The sequence below is a fragment of the Raphanus sativus genome, chromosome 4, assembly GCF_000801105.2.
Source record: "Raphanus sativus cultivar WK10039 chromosome 4, ASM80110v3, whole genome shotgun sequence".
Taxonomy (NCBI): Eukaryota; Viridiplantae; Streptophyta; class Magnoliopsida; order Brassicales; family Brassicaceae; genus Raphanus; species Raphanus sativus.
The window spans coordinates 40,713,876-40,732,719 of NC_079514.1; the positions used below are offsets into that span (position 1 = coordinate 40,713,876).

The 18,844-nt window shown below is 35.3% G+C and overlaps 1 protein-coding gene, 1 long non-coding RNA gene and 1 other non-coding gene across 4 annotated transcripts; 1 reads left to right on the plus strand and 2 right to left on the minus strand.

The window, feature by feature from the left end:
• Positions 1–5,331: 5,331 nt before the first annotated feature.
• On the minus strand, positions 5,332–7,851 carry LOC108848789 (protein NUCLEAR FUSION DEFECTIVE 4). The gene is made up of 2 exons (XM_018622223.2): positions 7,151–7,851; positions 5,332–6,731 (listed from the first exon to the last, which is right to left on the minus strand). Exons 1-2 carry the CDS (start codon positions 7,707–7,709, stop codon positions 5,524–5,526), a joined length of 1,767 nt encoding a protein of 588 aa, XP_018477725.1. The 5' UTR covers positions 7,710–7,851; the 3' UTR covers positions 5,332–5,523.
• Positions 7,852–10,302: 2,451 nt separating this feature from the next.
• Positions 10,303–12,152, plus strand: LOC108853474 (uncharacterized). 2 transcript variants are annotated; one of them, XR_001949728.2, is made up of 3 exons: positions 10,303–10,732; positions 11,497–11,536; positions 11,738–12,152. It is a non-coding gene; the product is annotated as an uncharacterized LOC108853474 (long non-coding RNA). The 2 variants fall into 2 exon arrangements; XR_008945118.1 differs by having other exon boundaries at positions 11,497–12,152.
• Positions 12,153–12,920: 768 nt separating this feature from the next.
• Positions 12,921–13,027, minus strand: LOC130512129 (small nucleolar RNA R71). Its single transcript, XR_008945690.1, has one exon. It is a non-coding gene; the product is annotated as a small nucleolar RNA R71 (small nucleolar RNA).
• Positions 13,028–18,844: the final 5,817 nt, after the last annotated feature.

Sequence of the window (18,844 nt, forward strand, 5' to 3'; positions counted from 1 at the left end):
CTACTAACTAGAATTGTATACCTCCAGATTAGGTAACACGACTTGACAATTTCATGATTTAGATTATTGTTATACCTGTTTGAGTATCCTTTAAGCTTCCTTAAAGAAAAATGTATAAAATTTATGTAAATTTCTTATTTAGGACAAGAAAATGTTCAATGAAGTTTCCTTTTTAACGATACTAATTAAACGTGCTTAGTTACGAAAGCTTACAGGAAGAAAAAAAAATTTACAGGAAGCGTCAAAGTTGAATATACGAAAAACAAAGAACTAGAAATTGCATACGAAGCCAAATTACTAACGGAAACTATTTTTTTTTGTCAACTATTATTCAACAAGACTATGCTTTTCTTGACAATTGTTCTATTATACAATTTTTTTTTCTGTGATTGTGTGTTGTAGTTTTGTTACTGTTTCTTAGCAAAAAAAAAAAGTTTTGTCACTGTTGCGGCAATAAAAAAAAACAAAATATACACACTATTATATATAAATATTATTTTGCCCATTTATTTTTAAAACTAAAGTGAGAATGAATATAAAAATAATAATTGGTTGTACACTATTCTTTTTGCACTCTTTGTTAACAAAATTTTATACAATTTATAGATTTTGTCAAACAAGCAGCTATTTCACACACACACACATCACACATTACCCATCTTTAGCCATGTGCTAGTAATTAAATTTTTCTTTGTGTGAAGAGTCTCTCTTCTCTCTAGAGAGAGAACTCTCTCTTTTTCTCCCTGTTCTCACCTTCATATCTTTCACAGGAAGATAAAGATTTGTTTTTTTGTTGTAAAATACAAACCTTCGGTTTAGAAACCGAGTTATGTTTTCCGTTTAGCGGATCTAGCTTTGTTTTCACTTTGGCGATAATCTATTTCGTTGGGCGATTTTGGTAGTGTTATGGTCGGCCAATCAGAGATGCTTACCAATCTTATCTTTCTCTCTCTGATTTGTGTTGAATCTAAATAAAGTTTTAGATCTAGTTCTTGTCCTTCTGGGTAGATGGTGATGTCAGTTGATTGAGAGATTTGATTTCTTTTTTTTGGTTAGAAAAGCTCATAATTTTGATTCGGAGGTGGTATTAATCTTCGCTTTCAGTCGTGCGGAGTTTCCACGAAGGTCAAAAAACTGAGGTTTAGAACAAGCTTTGGAGATCCGGTCCGGAAATTAGATGAGTTGGAACTGCCATATAGACAGTGTTCCGATAAGATTATGTGCTCGTTTCTACTAAAGTGTTCTTTGGACTCATATTCTACCGGTTTAGATTGAAGATGTCTCTTTCACCGAAGATTGAAGGAACGAAGAACATGCAAACAGCCTCAAGTGATCGGAGATGAAGATGGATGGATTACCGGGCAGTTATCCGGCACCGTCTTTCTTCCTTCTCGACAAAGGAGTTACGCCACGAGTCCTCACATGCGTCACTTAGCATGTAATCGTTATCTGTTGATGTTTTGGGCTCTATTTGGTCAAAATTGAGTCTATTTGTAATCTTTATCCAATGGGCTTCTGGTTAATAAAACCACAAGTTGACAAAAAAATAAAATTTCTTTGTGTGTTTAAAAGGTCCTTTTTTTTGTCAAACCAAAATTTTCATTTCATAATGGACTTAAGTTGGGTTTAAAGCCCAAAGTGCATGTTTGGCTACATGGTCAGCAGTGTCATTAGCCGATCTAGGAATAAAATAAAACGAGATTATCTTAAATTAAAGGAAAAGATGATAGATATCACGCAGAACATTGAAGATCTCCAACCGCTTTTCTCTTTTGTTGATTGTATTGATCAGTGATTATGAGTGGGAGAGTATTACTTTGATGGAGTCGACTCTACATGAGAAGGCAAAGATTATGGCCGTTTGGACAGTCAAGACTTCTGCCAGTAGAAACGACGAGACATACAGAAAGATCGCTGAGTGGTGGGACTTTGAAACCAGTTCATCAATGATCCAAATCAATGATCCAACTGAAGCCTGCAGCACCCGTAAAGGGATTCCAGGCTGCGTCTGTGTACAGGTCAAAGACATCAGCCCGCCTAGGAGTCGGTTCGATTCTGATCAAATGTTTTTGTTGAGGGATCTTCAGGGTCCTAAATTGCAAAAAACAATTGTAGAAAAATGTTCATTTCATATCTAATCAATATGAACCTCGAAAAAGGTCTTCTCTCACATCTATCTTTCACAGAGAAATAGTTAAAATTAAACCTTTTGTAAAATATTCTGATCTTTGAGATCAGATTTTTTTTTTTTTAATCTTTTGTTTTAGTTCCTGTCAAGCGATCAATGCTTGGTCGGATTTTATCTTTCGCTTACCGAGTTTGCACTTTTTTGTTGGGTCTTTCGATTCAAACAGAACCGTTTTTCAGTGGTTTTTTATTTTCTTTTGTTTTGAGTCGAGAAATAAATTTCCAATCTACAAGATTGGATTCTCGGTGTAGTTCTCTAATCATCACTTCAACTCCATCTGATCTCTACTCAACTGGACCGACCGAGTTCGGAGAGGGTAATAGCGTCAACTGAGTGAGGAAGTTCTTCCGGTTAACTTCACAGAGACGTGAACTGAGTGAGGAAGGCGATCAAAGATTGGTGGTCCGACGATAAAGTAATAGTGAATCGAGGATCTACCGACGGAGTCGTTGTCAACTTTTTCTCACCAGATAGCGGCGCGTGTTGATACGCTCCTTGGAGCTCATGCAAGAGAGCGTGAAGGAACGCGTGGTCAGGACAGGAGGATGATAGCATGAAGGATGATAGCAAGAGAGCGTGAAGGACACGTATGATTGCGTAGCACTTGAAGCGGTGGAGCGGTCAATATATTGGGCTTCTCAACCTTTGGGCTTAGTAACTTCAGTTTTCTGAGTTTGTAAGGGTGAGATTTGGGCCATTATCATTACTTGTAATTTAGCCCAGTTGGGCTTTTAATGAAATATAACTCTCGACAAAAACAAATCAATATGAACCTCAAAATGAGTTGAAAATAATGGGTTTGCATAGGATCTATGTTTACTTTGAGACGGGCCTGGGACCAACGTGTTATACTTTTGCTAAACCAAATCCATTTTTGTTTAGCTAACCAATATTGGGCTTCAGGTATTAATAATTAAAAGCCGATTCTCCCTGATTTGGGTTTTCCATACTGGGCATTTATCAGTCCTAACCGGCTATGTGGCTGGGTTGGGTTTTAAACTTCCTCTCAAACCCCAAAAACTCTTTTTTTTTTTTAATGCAACAAAACCCAAAACTTTTAAATTGGACAAAACCCATTATAATATTTATTACATTTACTTTAAACTTATATATTCAATTTCAAAGTTACTAAAAAAACAATGATCTCTCATAATATATATTAAATATTACATTTTGAATGAAATTTATTATTTCATCATAAAAGCTAAACATACCTTCATTAGTCATTTATCATTTATATCATCATATTTTCATCATCATCTTTAACTTATACATCCTCAGTACCAAAACAATATATTTTATAAAGTTTCGCATATATTTTTAAAACATGTTAAATTTTGATTATAAATGTTATATTTTGTGATTTAGCTATTTTTCATAACTTTTATCCAATCAGAATTCAATTAAAATTAATATTTTAAAATCTAGAATTTACCACTACTACATGCATTGGAAATGTAAATACATATATATATATATATATATCTTTTAAAATATGAATCATTTGAAACTAAATAGTAAATACCAACTTCCACATCATTGTAATGGTATCCTCCTCACAACATCATTTCATTATCTTTATTTACTTTATCTGCATAATCATCATTTTATCATTTCACAATACTATCATATCATCATAATATTTATTTTCATCTTCTTAGCATCATTTTTAGTAAATATTAATAATATACTTAAATATAAAAAATTGAAGATAAAATTTTATAAAATGAAATTATAAACTGATTTATTGATCAAAACTAATTAAAACATTATTTATCTGAAATGTAAATAAAGTTTAATTCAGTTAAAAAAAAAACCTAAAACACTTTGAAAAAATTGGATATTAATTTTGAATATACATTTCAGACGAATCCTCCATCTTCTTTAATATATCAAATCATGTAAGTATATGATATGATTGTTTAATAGTTGATACATAATTTGAAACGGTGTCATACATGGTGTCATACATGGAATATACATATTTTTCTGATTCCTCTGACTATAAAATAGTACGTTATAAGTTTGTTACTTCCATTATTATTATGATTTTCAATTATTATTGATTAATATAAAATAATATTTCTTCCGTTTCAAAAAATTTATGTTCTAAAATTTTAATATTTTTTAATGAAACATATTAAAACTTAGTTATAAATGCATAGTTTTCTGTAATTTTATATTTTTCTATATAAACCAATAAGTAAGATTTTATAAAATACAACTAATGTTTTTGAATTTTACAATTTTTTATTTTAGTTTGACGAATATTGTATTGAAAATATATATTTTTGAAACAAATTTTTTTTCTGGAATATGGATCTTTTTGAAATGGAAGAAATATTAGACATAAAAAACATAACTATCAATAAATGCTTTATTTTTCCGACACATGAACGTTACCACTAACTCTGATCCGAGATTCTTGGACCTGGTCCTGATAATTAATGTAGGATGCTATTGCCATGTAATCGGATTGGACATTATGTGTTTATATTCTCTACTTAACATTTTAATAAGAAGTTCTTTTAACCAATTAATTTATATAGAGCATAGAGTCATAAAGTATTTGAAATACACAATCATTTTCCACCAAACATTTGAATACACAATAATTTAAATAATGATAATATAACTATATAAGTATGGCACTCTGATCTAATGAATACACATTTCAACTTTTTTTTTGGTTTTCTTGTTCGATTCTTTATCTACAACATAACTATATATCCACTATAAGCGTGAAGCAGTTTCACGAATTGTATCCTTTTTAATCTACTACACACTCACTTAAAGTTTGAGACATCTAACTTTTGAATACATAAATTTCTAGAAATGTTGCACGTTTAAAAAAAATGGTCGCATTTACCTTTTCAACTCTTCACATATCATTGTGACGCACTCGTTCTAGATTTACATTACGCAAGTGTAGACCGACAATAAAGTCCAAGTCGTATCAACAACACACGTGACCAAGTCTAACCACTTGCAATAATTTAGTTCTTTATCCTTTAATGATTTATTCAAAGTCGCTACTTGTGGCTCACAAAATCATAAGTCTAACTCATTAGCTGACCCATGACCCTTACCTATCTCCAAATTTTACCCTTTCACTACTATCCAAATCTCCCAAAACACAAAACGATGAAAACTTCAAATAAATTATTGCTTTTCAAAAGAAAACAAGTGTGATGGACTGTGGGTTTCAAATTCAATAGCCTTACATAGTGAACATATAATATGTTTTTTACAAACAACTTCACCATATCTAGCATAACAGTCATCCACTTAACAGCTTTTCCCTCCTTTGCCTAAGACTTTGCCATTAATATTATCTATCCTTTTTTTGCTTCCTCCACCGTCGATCTTGCTGGCGCCGGCGCTGACATTTCCATCTCAGTAGCCAATGCTTTTTCTCTAAACTTCTTGTAGATATCACTTTTGTAAAACTTCCTGGTCCGGATCACCAGAATCATCGAGACCAATACACCAAACAGAGTTACCGCGGTAATTATAATAAAAGACAATTTAAAACAAGCAGTGCCCGTGCAAGTCAAATCTCTCCCATCGATTCTAGGTATCTTTAACGCATTGTTCTGCTTCTCGGCCTCCACGTCGTACAAATAACCCGCCACCCGTACGTTTAGCAAGTAAGACCCGATCGGGCTTGCGACCGAACCAAAGTTATACAACGTAGAGTAGTACTTAAGCCCGAAAATCTCGGAGATGATAGCAAACAAAAGCGGCCACTGCGCACCAAAAGAGAACCCTATGATGACCGATGCGACGTAGAGTCCACCAGGGACGTTAAAAGCAATGAGGAGGTGACCGGCGCAGGACAAGAGAAGGATCAGTGTGAGCATTAGAGGCCTTGGGAATCTATATTTGATCAAGAATATCTCAGAGACCACTCCTGAAACTACACGACCAAAGTAGTTCCATATACTCACAAGCGACACAAACGTGCTTACACTTCTCTTTGGATAACCCAATGAGCCCCCTATCTGACCCAAGTTGTCTATGGCCGTCAAGGTCCCTCCCACGCCACATATGGTCGCTAAGAACAAAATCAACATGTCCACGCTAAACAACGCTTGCAATATCGTATAGTCATCTCCTCTCTCCGGTGGACTAAACATAGTCGTCCAACACGACGCCGTTTTGGCACTCTCCACCTCCGTTGACCTTTCATTATCATCTTTGACTTCTGATGAGTCTAGGTTCGGTTTCTCCGTGACGATATTGATCGGTGCTGGATCGTTTAAGGCGACTTGTTTATCAGTCCAAAGCTTCTTTTCTTCCCATACGACAACTAAGATCGGCAAAACAAGCAAGATGATCACCACGGCTGCGCTGCCTCCATACTCACTCCGTGTAAAGCCAGAGAGTTTGTCGGTGATGATAGCCACCATGAGAAATGTGGCGAGCCCGAGAGATATGTAGAGGAAGTTGTAGAAGACTTTTAGCTCATTTGTCTGTCTCACCACCTTCATATTCCTTATTGTCCTCAAGAAAGCAAACGAGACTGCTGCAGGTAACCAACCTACATGTACAATTAAATCATACACTTAGTCTGGATACAAGATTTTTTATTCATTATTCACAAAAAAAAATTTTAGTTTCAGTTTTCACCTTTTCTTGAGATCATATTTTATCAAATGGGCTAATCAATAATAATATAATAATAATAATACTACTACTAATAATAATAATAATAATAATAATAATAATAATAATAATAATAATAATAATAATAATAATAATAATAATAATAAGTATTTTAAAAATCGGTCTTGCAGCAATTAAACTCAGAAATAATCAGTAAAATAATTAAACGATTTCTTAAAATGATACTTTAGAAGCGTCCGTCTGAACATTGATAATAATCATTGACCTCTGTTTTTCTCTGTTTCATACCATTAACCATATGGTTGCATAAATTTATTTAAAAGTGATAATTACCAATCATCAAGATGAGAGACTTGGTGTCTTCTCCATAAAAGGCATGGTAGAGCTGTGTGATAATGGCGCCACTAAGACCCACATACCCCTTAAGAATCCCCAAGACGACACCACGTGACTCCGGGAAGTTCTTAACGCACGTGACGAGAGATCCAGTATTAGCGAACGACTGTGAGTTGGCTCCTACGCAGATATAGAGACACATATGCCAAACTTGGGGCTTCGAGATTCGTTTTGTGACGGCTAGCCAAATCATGAAGTAGCCAAAGAAGTTAAGTACAGCTCCTATTATGAGGATGAACCAAGGAGGAGTCACCTCGTTGATTAGACCCGCAAGGACTCCAACGTTGGCTCCCAGATCTTTGAAGAAACTGAGGAGGTTAAGAGTGGTTTGGTCGTAGCCTAAGGTTGTCTTTATATCTCCTGAGTAGAGACTGAACATGTAAGTGGCTCCAGCCGCCGACATGATCCAGAGACTCCCAAAGAACATAAACCATCTTCCTGTTAGGATTTGGATGGTTAAGCTCTTCACTGAGCCACCAGGTGTTGCAACCACCATTTTTTTGGGTTTTAGGAGAGAAGTGTGTGTTCGAGAGGGTTGCTTCTGGTTGGAATATATTAGCCACGAAGTGTGCGTGAAAGGAGGAGAGAGAGAGAGAGAAAGAGGGCAAAGAAGGTTGTTGCTGGCGTTGACTTGTAGAGTAAATAGAGTTAGAGAGGGGAAGGTTGGACGTAGAAGCTATGCTTTATCTTTTTACAAATATTTATATGGATTTTATATTATGGAAATGGCAATTAATTCAATGCATGGAGTGGATGATTATCCTGGTATTGAGTTTAATACTTAGAAACATGACGTAGAAATTTTTGAAAGGATGTTGACTATATTAGGATGTAGAAGAAAATAAAATGTTCACATTTATGGAATCTTTTTTCTTACAACAATAACTGAATTATGATGTATGTCATACCAGTTTAGATAGCCATGCATATAATCGACATAAAACATAGCACTAAAAAAATTCTTAGCACCTTGTGCAAGCTTATCACCACTAAATTGTGAGCTTTGAAATATGTTAGATTTTGAAGATGAAAAATAGAGTTTTATTGCGACGGAATTCTTCTAAGTGCATAGAAAAAGTTAGTTATTTTTTAGGTGATGATACCACCTTCAGCAATTGAGAACAACATCTTCAGCAATTGAGAACAACATGTTGGAAAAACTATATCTGAAAATTAAAAGTTTTCATACACGTCATAATCCATATCACAAAAAAGCAAAAATCCATATCAAAGCTTTACATTCTGCATGTAAAGCTGATATGTTCATTCAGAGATTCATCTCTCCCATCATCTTCTTATCTGAACCTACAGTTCTACAGAATCCCTATGTCCCGAAAAACTATCTTGTTCCATCCATGCACCATTGAAAAAACATATTCTGGAATATCTTAAAGATCGCCAATCAAACGTCATGAGAACCAGTTTGTGCCTTTCGGGAACCGTAATCTGAGCCTCTGCTCACATTGTTTCCTCCACTTCCGCTATCCGAAGTATTTCTTGCAGGTTACTATTCTTATTGTTGTAAATCTTATCATTTCTGTTTTTTTTTTAAATATACATACCAAATGACTAAAAAAAAGAATACTAAAATCATATTTTTCGGGAATTTTCAGAAGAGATAATCTATATTAGTAAATCGAAGAAGATGAGAAAATGCTCGGAACATATATTTTTTTTTGACAAAACCAAAATTTACAAAATTGGAAGATATTCAAAAGAAAACACGAGTAGTGAATTTTTCCTCTGCACCACAAATACTACAATCTGGTATCGCAGTTAATACCTTGATATATTTTTTTTTTTTTTTCAACCGGTATAGTACCTATTATAATTTTCCAGAAAAAATGTCTCGACAAAGACATGTCTTATATTAGGTGCAGGGGCTACAATTAGAAGGGTTGACTGAATAATACATATATAACGTAATTTTTAACATATTAACAAATTTAAATGTCTAAGAAAATCTAGTATGTAAATCAGGGTTTGTGGTCTGGTGGTGATTAACTTGAGGATAAATGTCCAATACGGTGAAACCACCAGATTAACATTTTGGCATCGTTAAAGACAGAGAACCGATATATGGCAAAACATAACTACTCTGAACATTTCTGTGGGACCAAAATAGTTCTGTATAATTCAGAAAAAAAAGAAAAAAAAATTTACGATGTATTAATAACAATTATGAGCTTATCAGATAAATTAACACTAAAAAGCGATTAGCCTATCATCAGGACCTTGATTTTATAAACTTGTAAGAGTCGTAAATTTGTTTTGTCGACATTTGGTAAGGTAGTAATTAGTTATGTAAACAGACTGTTTAAGTCACAATCTGTTTATACAATATCTAGGTGTAAGAAGACACCATATGAATAGTGATTGATGAAGGGATTCGGTTGACGTTAGTCATATAAATTATTGATGAATGCAACTTAGCACCTGTCAATTATTTTGGACAAGCATTCACATTGCAAACAAGAGTAGTTTTTTCCCAATAAACATAGTAAACCGAAGTAGGGTAATAAGTGTTAACCAAAAAAGCATAGACAACAAACAATTAGGTGGAGAAGTTGGAATCACCTTATAAGTTATTGAATATGAGTTCTTAAGGTTAATAAATTTTCATGAAATAAGTTCTTTATAGCTTCACATACCTAATAGTTTGATTGTTCCAGACTTAAATAAGTTTCTATTTGTTAATCATATATACTTGCTTTACATTTATTAATAGTAAGTGATATTTGATTGGAAATAAGATAATGTACCTCTAATATATAAAATTATTTTTATAAGAAAGAAAATTCAAACACAACATAAATCTTGTGAATTTCCCATGATAATAACATCGCCCCAAAAATTAAAAACTATAGTAGAGTAGCTGGGATGAAAATTAATATCGGCGTTAGTTGTGTACTTGTCTACAACTTGATCAATGTGGGAAATGAATTATCGACTATTCCTTCTCTCTTAATTTGACTTTTCCAATATGTCAGTTTAATTTTCAATAACGCAGTTTCTATTCTACGCAGTGTCCTATATTTAGAGTTAGACTAATGTAAAACAAAAGGAGAAATATATCTGGGAACATCGTTCTTCGTCTTATCAGTTTGTGTCGATGCACTTAATCTTAACAAGTAGGTTGGCAAAAGCAAAACTCGTAATACGTAATGCTGAACGGCAACTACTCTTATAATTTCACACTTTGTCTTACATTTTTTTTTTGGTTTATTTTTTGTCAACAATTTGTTTATAGAGAAAATTGGCCTCTATATCCATATAAAGAGACCAAATTCAATACTTACCACATCTCATAAACTAGATTTTTTCGTTCCGTAATTGCCCCTACTCCTCTATGCGCAGAACTACATGAAGATGTGTCAGAACTCACTGCCACATGCTGAAAGAACTCTCTCCAGACAAAAACAATACGATTACCAAAAGATATCTTTTGATTTTTAATTATTTTTCAATCTTCTACCTCTCTCCTCTCTTCTCCTTTACCCCAGCGCTTTGTTTCCTCTGGTAATCTCATTTTTCCTCCGATTCTCTTTTTTTTCTTCCATTGATTTTCTGTAATTTTTTTCTATAAATCATATAAATTGCTTTTCAATCATAATAAATTGTTCTTTTTATTAAGAATGTTCTAAAATAAAGTTGTTCATGTTCAAGAAGATGGTTTGATAATAATTTAATATCAAAAGCAAAACAGAGGAACATCAAACTCATGACTATGCTTTTATTGCTGGTAACTTTTTATTATTATTTCTTTTACTCCTTACTTATTTGAGCATGTTTTTTTTGTCATGAATGAATATTAATTTACAGTGATTCTGTTATATGTTTGATGTTATTTTTCACTTTGATTGTCTAAACTTGATATTGGTCTAAGATTTGTTATCTGATATATTTTGTTTCATCAATCGTTTGTTATCCGACAAATGATTTGGTATTTGCTACATATTTTGTTAGCTGATACAAAAGATTTGTCACTAATTGTTACACGATTTGTGTAGATGATACATATTTTGTTAGTTGGTACATAATTTGATATAAAAAATTGTTAAATAGTTGGTATGATGTTACAAAAAATTTTTGTCATTAATTGATACACAAATGGTGTAGCTGATAAATGTTTTGGTAAATGGTTTGCTAGCATATATATATTTTTTATTCTTGGTTTGTTTTGCTGATAAATGGATTTGGTAATTTGGTGTGAATAAATATGTTGTTCGTTAAATGATTTATTCTCTGATACATAATTTGTTATGCGGTACATGTTTTGTTAGGTGACACGTGGTTTGATATCGATGAATGAGAGAAGGAAAGGTGATTCAGTTAAAAGCTTACATCAGCTGTGATTTTCTATCGACCATTTTCTTCGGTTGGGTTGTTTGTTTTGTGCTTCTGTTGTCGGATCTGTTCTTTCGATTATTGATATATGTTGTTTTATACATCATTGTATATATGTTTTCTAATTGGTTTTTAAGTCTTTATCGAGTATTTCTAGTCATTTTCGAGTCATTACAGGTCTGGAGTTGCACTGGATGGAAGATGGACCTGTTGGAACAAAAGAGGTAGAAATCAGTGCAGTTTGGTGATTTTCACGTAGAACAGTCTGATGACTGTTCCCGATCAAGTGGAACAAGCAGACGGAGTGATCCCGAGGTTATTCCCGACGAATAAAGAAAATAGAACATCTCGGGATTTGCCCTAATTACCTTGTTTTTCTCTCTGGCCGCCTGTGGCTTTGATATAACTTCTTTTTCTATTTTTTCTACATCATTCTATGTTACTTTTCATAGAGAAACAGACTCTAGAGCTTTTTACTTTGGGATTTGCTACTTTGTAAAGGGAGAAGGCTATCTCTCTCCATAGAGAAGAATCCCTGAACCCTATCTCTTGTTTCTGTTATTTTTATGCAGTATTATTCAGTATTGATGCTTGTCTTTTCTTGTGTCATGGCTGAGTAGTCGGCTAGCTTGTCTAGGGTTCTAGGGTGTTGATTTCGTAAGCTAAACATAGATAAGTGAATCCATTGATTGTCTTCATTCATAACTGTTCTTATTGCTTGCATTAAACTGGCCGCTTAATGTTAGATCATAGGTTTAACATGTTCATTAACCGTGTAATAGGTTGCTAGATCTGTTTTGAATGAGCATTGCATCCCTAATCAGCGAAAGTAGATATTAGGCTGTTTTGTGAACCTATCGGACCTGATCTCTATTGCTTGCGATCGCTTCTCACCTGAACGACAGTTAGACGGTAAGATCGATCAGCATAGGGAGCAGTACCACGACAGCGGGATGTTCTGCTTGAGTGATCCGAGTTCTAGACTTACGCTTAACTATGCTTGAATAATTGTTTAGCTTACGCGAAACATCCCTACTACGCGCTCTGCCATTGTTCCTCCACTCTGCACCAGGCAGGACTTCGAGATCAAGCCTGCTCTGATTGATCTGGTGCAGAGAAAAGTGTTCTCTGGTCTCTCTGCAGAAATTCCAATGGAGCATATTGAGAATTTCGAAAAGTCTGCAGTTTCACTCTTGCGAATGGTGTGCCACCAGACTACATCAAGTGCACGCTATTCCCATTCTCTCTTGATGGAAAAGCTGCACGGTGGTTGAACTCTCTCCCTACCGGCTCTCTCACTTCATGGGAACAGGTCCGATCAACGTTCCTCAACCATTTATACTCTAAGGCGAGAACAGCTGCATTGAGGAACAATATTACCTCATTCAGATAGCTCCATGATGAGCCTTTTTGTGACGCATGGGAGCACTTCAATGACTACCAGAGAGAATGCCCTCACCATGGATTTGATGATGATTACCTCATGGACATTTTCTAAGATGGAGTGGACTGGAAATACCAAGGTGCTCTAAACTCTTCGAGCAATGGAGACTTCATGACTCAGACCACTGATGGAGCGCTCAGGCTGATTGAGAACATGGCAGCTAGCTCAGCCAATGAGAATCAGGAGAGCAACCGCTCCAAGAAAGGGAACAATGTACACACCCAGAAAATTGATGAGCTAACAGCTAAGGTCGATCAGCTACTGCAGAACAACCAGGCACAAGGATCTGGGTATCAGAACACCACCCCGCAGAGCAATCAGCAAGCTGTTCCAGCCGCGAGTGCTCCAACTGCAGGGAACAGTCCGCCAGATGATCTGAAAAATCTGAACATCATGATGCAGCAGATGCTCCAGAGCCAGCAACTTCAGGTCAAGTCACTGAATCAGGTTACCACCAACATCAACACCAGGATGGACAACATGTTCACTGAGCTGAATACAAAGTATGATACTGTGAACAACCACATAAAGAGGATTGATGAACAGCTTGCTCAAACAACTGAGAGTGTTAAAAGGCAACAAGAGATCATTCGTGGAAAGAGTGTGATGAATCCTAGGGTTGAGCACTGTAATGCAACCGAGCAGAGACGTGAGAAATCTGAGGAAAAACAAGCGGAACAACTGTTCGCTGAGACTGTTCTGGGCGCAGAACAGAGAACAGAGCAGTCTACTAGCTCTAGAGTGACTGCTCCCGCTCCCGACGGATCTACTGATATTCCACCAGTGCGAGTCTATGTTCCTAAGGTTCCCTATCCTTTTCCACCTCGACATCTGATGGATCCCATTAATACAGAGCAGTTGGCTGGATTTAGGAAGATGGTAAGAAGGCTTCCTCGAAAGATCTCATTTGAACAAGCTTGGGAGATTCGGCCATTGCACATGTCTTCAAGAACAGTGGAGAGACTCGAGAGGAAATTAAGGCTCTCTTTACTGAAGCATTAACACCATCACTGAAGGTATTGCCTAAGGTTGATGACCCTGAGATGTTTGTTTTTCCATGTTCCATTGCTGGAGTAGAATTTAAGGAAGCTCTTTGTGACTCCGGATCTTGTATGAATCTTGTCTCAAAAGCGATTGTAGACAAGTTGGGCATTACTGAGGTTGAGCCTTCTCAGGTGACTCTGACTTTTGCAAACTCTTCCAGAGCAGTTCTTTATGGCACCATTCGCAACCTTCCTGTCCAAGTTGGGGACTGTGTTCTCCATACTGAATTTCAGGTTGTTGAGATGAACAAGGATCATGAGATGCCTTTGATTTTAGGAATGACATTTATGGCTACAGTGGGAGCAATCGTTGATATGCCTAATAAGAGAGTCTCCTTCTCCCACATCAACAAGAATGTCTTCTATCAGACTGTTCCCACCAGATTTCAGAAACTACACGCCTCTTGCATCTCAGTGTTCAGTGGAGAAAAGCTGAAGGTTGTTCCAAGGAAGGAGCTTGGTAAAAATAGTGAGTTCAAGGAAGTCCTGAATGGAGATCCTCACACTGATACCAAGAAACTCGGTGGGAATGCAAGGGTGAAAGAGAAAGTCCAGAAGAAAAGGGTCAAAGGAGATCGTACTATGAATTTGACACCTCACTGGTGTGATGAGAAATCCATTGAGTATGAGGTAAAGTGCAAGGGTACCTCTAAACCTTTCTCTAAAGTCAGAGTTATTCTCACTGATGAGCTGAAAGAGAAAGGAGAAGCTGCTGTGAAAGGGTTGTTGAGCAGAGTTTTGAAGCCGAACATGTCTGATTGTGGAGCTTGTTTTGGAACAAGCCCTCATGCTCAACCCGACTGATCCCTGTCACCAAGTCAAGGTAGTGACTTTAACCAAGCGCTTGGTGGGAGGCAACCCACTGGTAAGTGTAAATATAACTTGGTTTTGTTTTTATTTGCTTATTTTTGTTTTAGTTTATTGAGTTTCAGGTAAAAAAACAGAAAAATCCGAGATACTTCGAAAAATGGGTTGCAGAAACGGAGCACCATGTTCTCTAGGAGCCAAGAACAACCATCCCAGGTGAAAATCTGGCGACAGAACACCCAGAATTTTTCGGAGCACCCGCTCCAGGTAAGTATCTCGACCAAAAAAATGTATATTCTTGTTTTCACCTTCTTTCTGATTTATTTTTACACCGAGACGTTGTGAAGTAAGTCTGGGGGAGGGTCTTCATCGTTTACTAACTTGTTTCTTTTTTTTGTTTATCTTTTGAGTTAGTCTGAGTCATTTTTTAGGATCGAGTCAGTAAAAAATTTGTGGGAATTAGGACCTTATTATGTATTGATCACTAACCACCTCGTGCTTTAGTTATCTTATTCAGTGACCTTAGCAGTGGCGAAAGACACACATGTGGACCTGGAACGCCCTGACATATCTCACTTGATTCTCGAGAAATTCTCAGCCGATCAGGTTACACTGGATAGACTTAACTCCACCTAACTTGAACCTAATATTGACTGAAATTCTTCTTGTTATGTGCACTAGATCAGGGAAACGAGAACAACACTCATGACTTCTTATCCTTTATATCCATCTTGTTGTTCCTGAGTGGCTAGCTCATCTTTAGCTAGTTCCCACCCTGCACCTTAGCCTTTATTCCACCTTCATGCATTTGTTTTTCAGTGTTATATGTGCAGATATGTGCAAAAAGGTCGGAGAGGAAAGGATCGACGCAGCCTCTTACTCGTTACTGCTGCGCTGATTCAGTCACAAAGAGAACAAGTAGATTAAGGGAGCAACCGCTCCATTACCAATGAGCTGTGCAAGAACATGGGTGGAGAACCAGAATGATTTGAACCAGAAGAACCACCAGTGGCAATCCAAACATCACATGTTACCTCCTTCTTCGTCACCCCACCAGCTTTGTTAAAAAAAAAATTGTTTTATTTTGCATATGGTGATGGAAAGGGAGAAGAATTCAGGATACATGAGCCACTGGGAAGGTCGAGCAGAAGAGTGGGTATCATTATGAAGGGATGAGGAGCAGACAGACGAGCGGAGCAGTCTGATGATTGTCCCAAACGAAAAGAACAGTCGTTCCAGAGATAGCAAAACGAGTAAGGGGCTGTGGACATCAATGGAGCCGTCCTCTCATGGCTATTTTGCGCGATATCCTGCATCCACTACGAAAAGTTGGTAGCCCCTAAACACTCTTTAGCTCCACCATAAAATTAGCCTGTTCCACACCTAGCCCGTCTACCCTGAATAGTGCCTGTGATGAGAAGCTCACGCTGCTCTTAAATGAATTTAGGGAGTTCTGTCTCGATAGTGTTGCTTTTTCAGGTTTGAGATGTAGAGTATGGAGCCGATTTTTGAACAACAGTCAGTGGGGTTCTGGTAAGGGTGTGTTGTCCTAGTTTACTGCTTGTATGGTTCAGAGATTCGTGGTTAAGGTATGGTTGCTGAGAATAGGAGAGTTCCCACACTTTCAAACCTTTCTCCCTGTTCTTGATACTTGGCCTTATTCGAGGACAAACAAGGATCTAAGTCTTGGGGAATTGATATATGTTGTTTTATACATCATTGTATATATGTTTTCTAATTGGTTTTTAAGTCTTTATCGAGTCTTTCTAGTCCTTTTCGAGTCATTACAGGTCTTGAGTTGCACTGGATGGAAGATGGACCTGTTGGAACAAAAGAGGTAGAAATCAGTGCAGTTTGGTGATTTTCACGTAGAACAGTCTGATGACTGTTCCCGATCAAGCGGAACAAGCAGACGGAGTGATCCCGAGGTTGTTCCCGACGAATAAAGAAAATACAACATCTCGGGATTTGCGCTAATTACCTTGTTTTTCTCTCTGGCCGCCTGTGGCTTTGATATAACTTCTTTTTCTATTTTTTCTACATCATTCTAGGTTACTTTTCATAGAGAAACAGACTCTAGAGGTTTTACTTTGGGATTTGCTACTTTGTAAAGGGAGAAGGTTATCTCTCTCCATAGAGAAGAACCCCTGAACTCTATCTCTTGTTTCTGTTATTTTTATGCAGTATTATTCAGTATTGATGCTTGTCTTTTCTTGTGTCATGGCTGAGTAGTCGGCTAGCTTGTCTAGGGTTCTAGGGTGTTAATTTCGTGAGCTAAACATAGATAAGTGAATCAATTGATTGTCTTCATTCATAACTGTTCTTATTGCTTGCATTAAACTGGCCGCTTAATGTTAGATCATAGGTTTAGCCTGTTCATTAACCGTGTAATAGGTTGCTAGATCTGTTTTGAATGAGCATTGCATCCCTAATCAGCGAAAGTAGATATTAGGGTGTTTTGTGAACCTATCGGACCTGATCTCTATTGCTTGCGATCGCTTCTCACCTCAACGACAGTTAGACGGTGAGATCGATCAGCATAGGGAGCAGTACCACGACAGCGGGATGTTCTACTTGAGTGATCCGAGTTCTAGACTTACGCTTAACTATGGCTCACAAGTTTTAGCACCCGGTGAAGTAACCCTAGACTGGCTTCTCTTTAATTTGAATTTACTCTTTGCAATCATTTACTTTACTTGCACGTCACTACTTAAATCAAAACCCCATATTTGTCTTAGCTTGATTTTGATTCCATAGAAATAAAGTGTAATCGTTGGTCTCTGTGGATTCGATCCTAAAGTGCTACATCGACATACCATTCGATTGTGGTAGTATGCACATTAGGTTAATTGGTGTGCGCTACACGTAATATCAATTATTTGGTATAGCAACCATATTTGTTTTCTCAGATAATTTTATTTGTGTGTCCATATCTAGTTCTAAATAATTTTGTTTTGATCTTTATTATTGTTTGTGTTCTCAAAATAGCATTAATGTTAGCACGTTAAAACATATATATAAAAGTAAGGTGATGATTGTTTAAGTGGTTTTTGGCTTTTAGATTTTGGTTTTTGGATTTTAGTTTTTAGTTTTTATAGATTTTGGTTTTTAATTTTTGGTTTTTGTTTTTGCTGTAGATTTTGGTTTTTCAAAAATCTTGAATGGTGATATTAGATTTTGGTTTTTGGTTTTCAAAATGAAAAATAAATTATTAAAATAAAATATTTCTTCTAAATACAATAAAATACAAAATATTATTATTATTATCACTAACAATAAAATTATATTTAAATTTATTTAAAATAATTATAAAATAAAAATTAATGGCTCTATTTAAAATAAATTTAATTTATATCTCCACAAAAATACAAAATTAATAGTTAGGCTGTTATATATATTATAAAAACAAAATAAAAACAAACTTAAAATAATTATGTTTTTAAAAGATTGTAAAATACATAAAATTATGTAGTTCAAATATTTTAACATAAAAACTAATAAGATGTTTTTAAATAAAACATAATTAAAATAAAATAAATCTAAATGATTGTAACAAAAATATTAACTGTTTATAATTTTATTAAAAAATTTTATATAAATTTATAATATAGTATATAAATTAAATAATTAAAATTAATTTATCTAATCAAACTCCAATAACCTATGAAGATTTTTAATTTTTTGATGTTTATTCATGTGTTTTTTTATAATATAAATGTAGCTTCTATATAATAGATGTTTTCTAAAATTAATATTATTTTTAAAATAAAAATGAGTTAAATAGATAATGCTTGTCGTGAGAAAATACCAATAAATATAGCTATTTAGTGATCTGGAATACTTATTATTTTATCGCTTTAGTTTTTTTCTTATTAACTTTTATTATATTAATACCTAAATATATTTAAAAAAACAAAAAAAAAACAAAACCCACGTACACTGTTCAAAAACCAAGAAAATGTGGTTTTTGGCTTTTGTTTGAAGATAGGT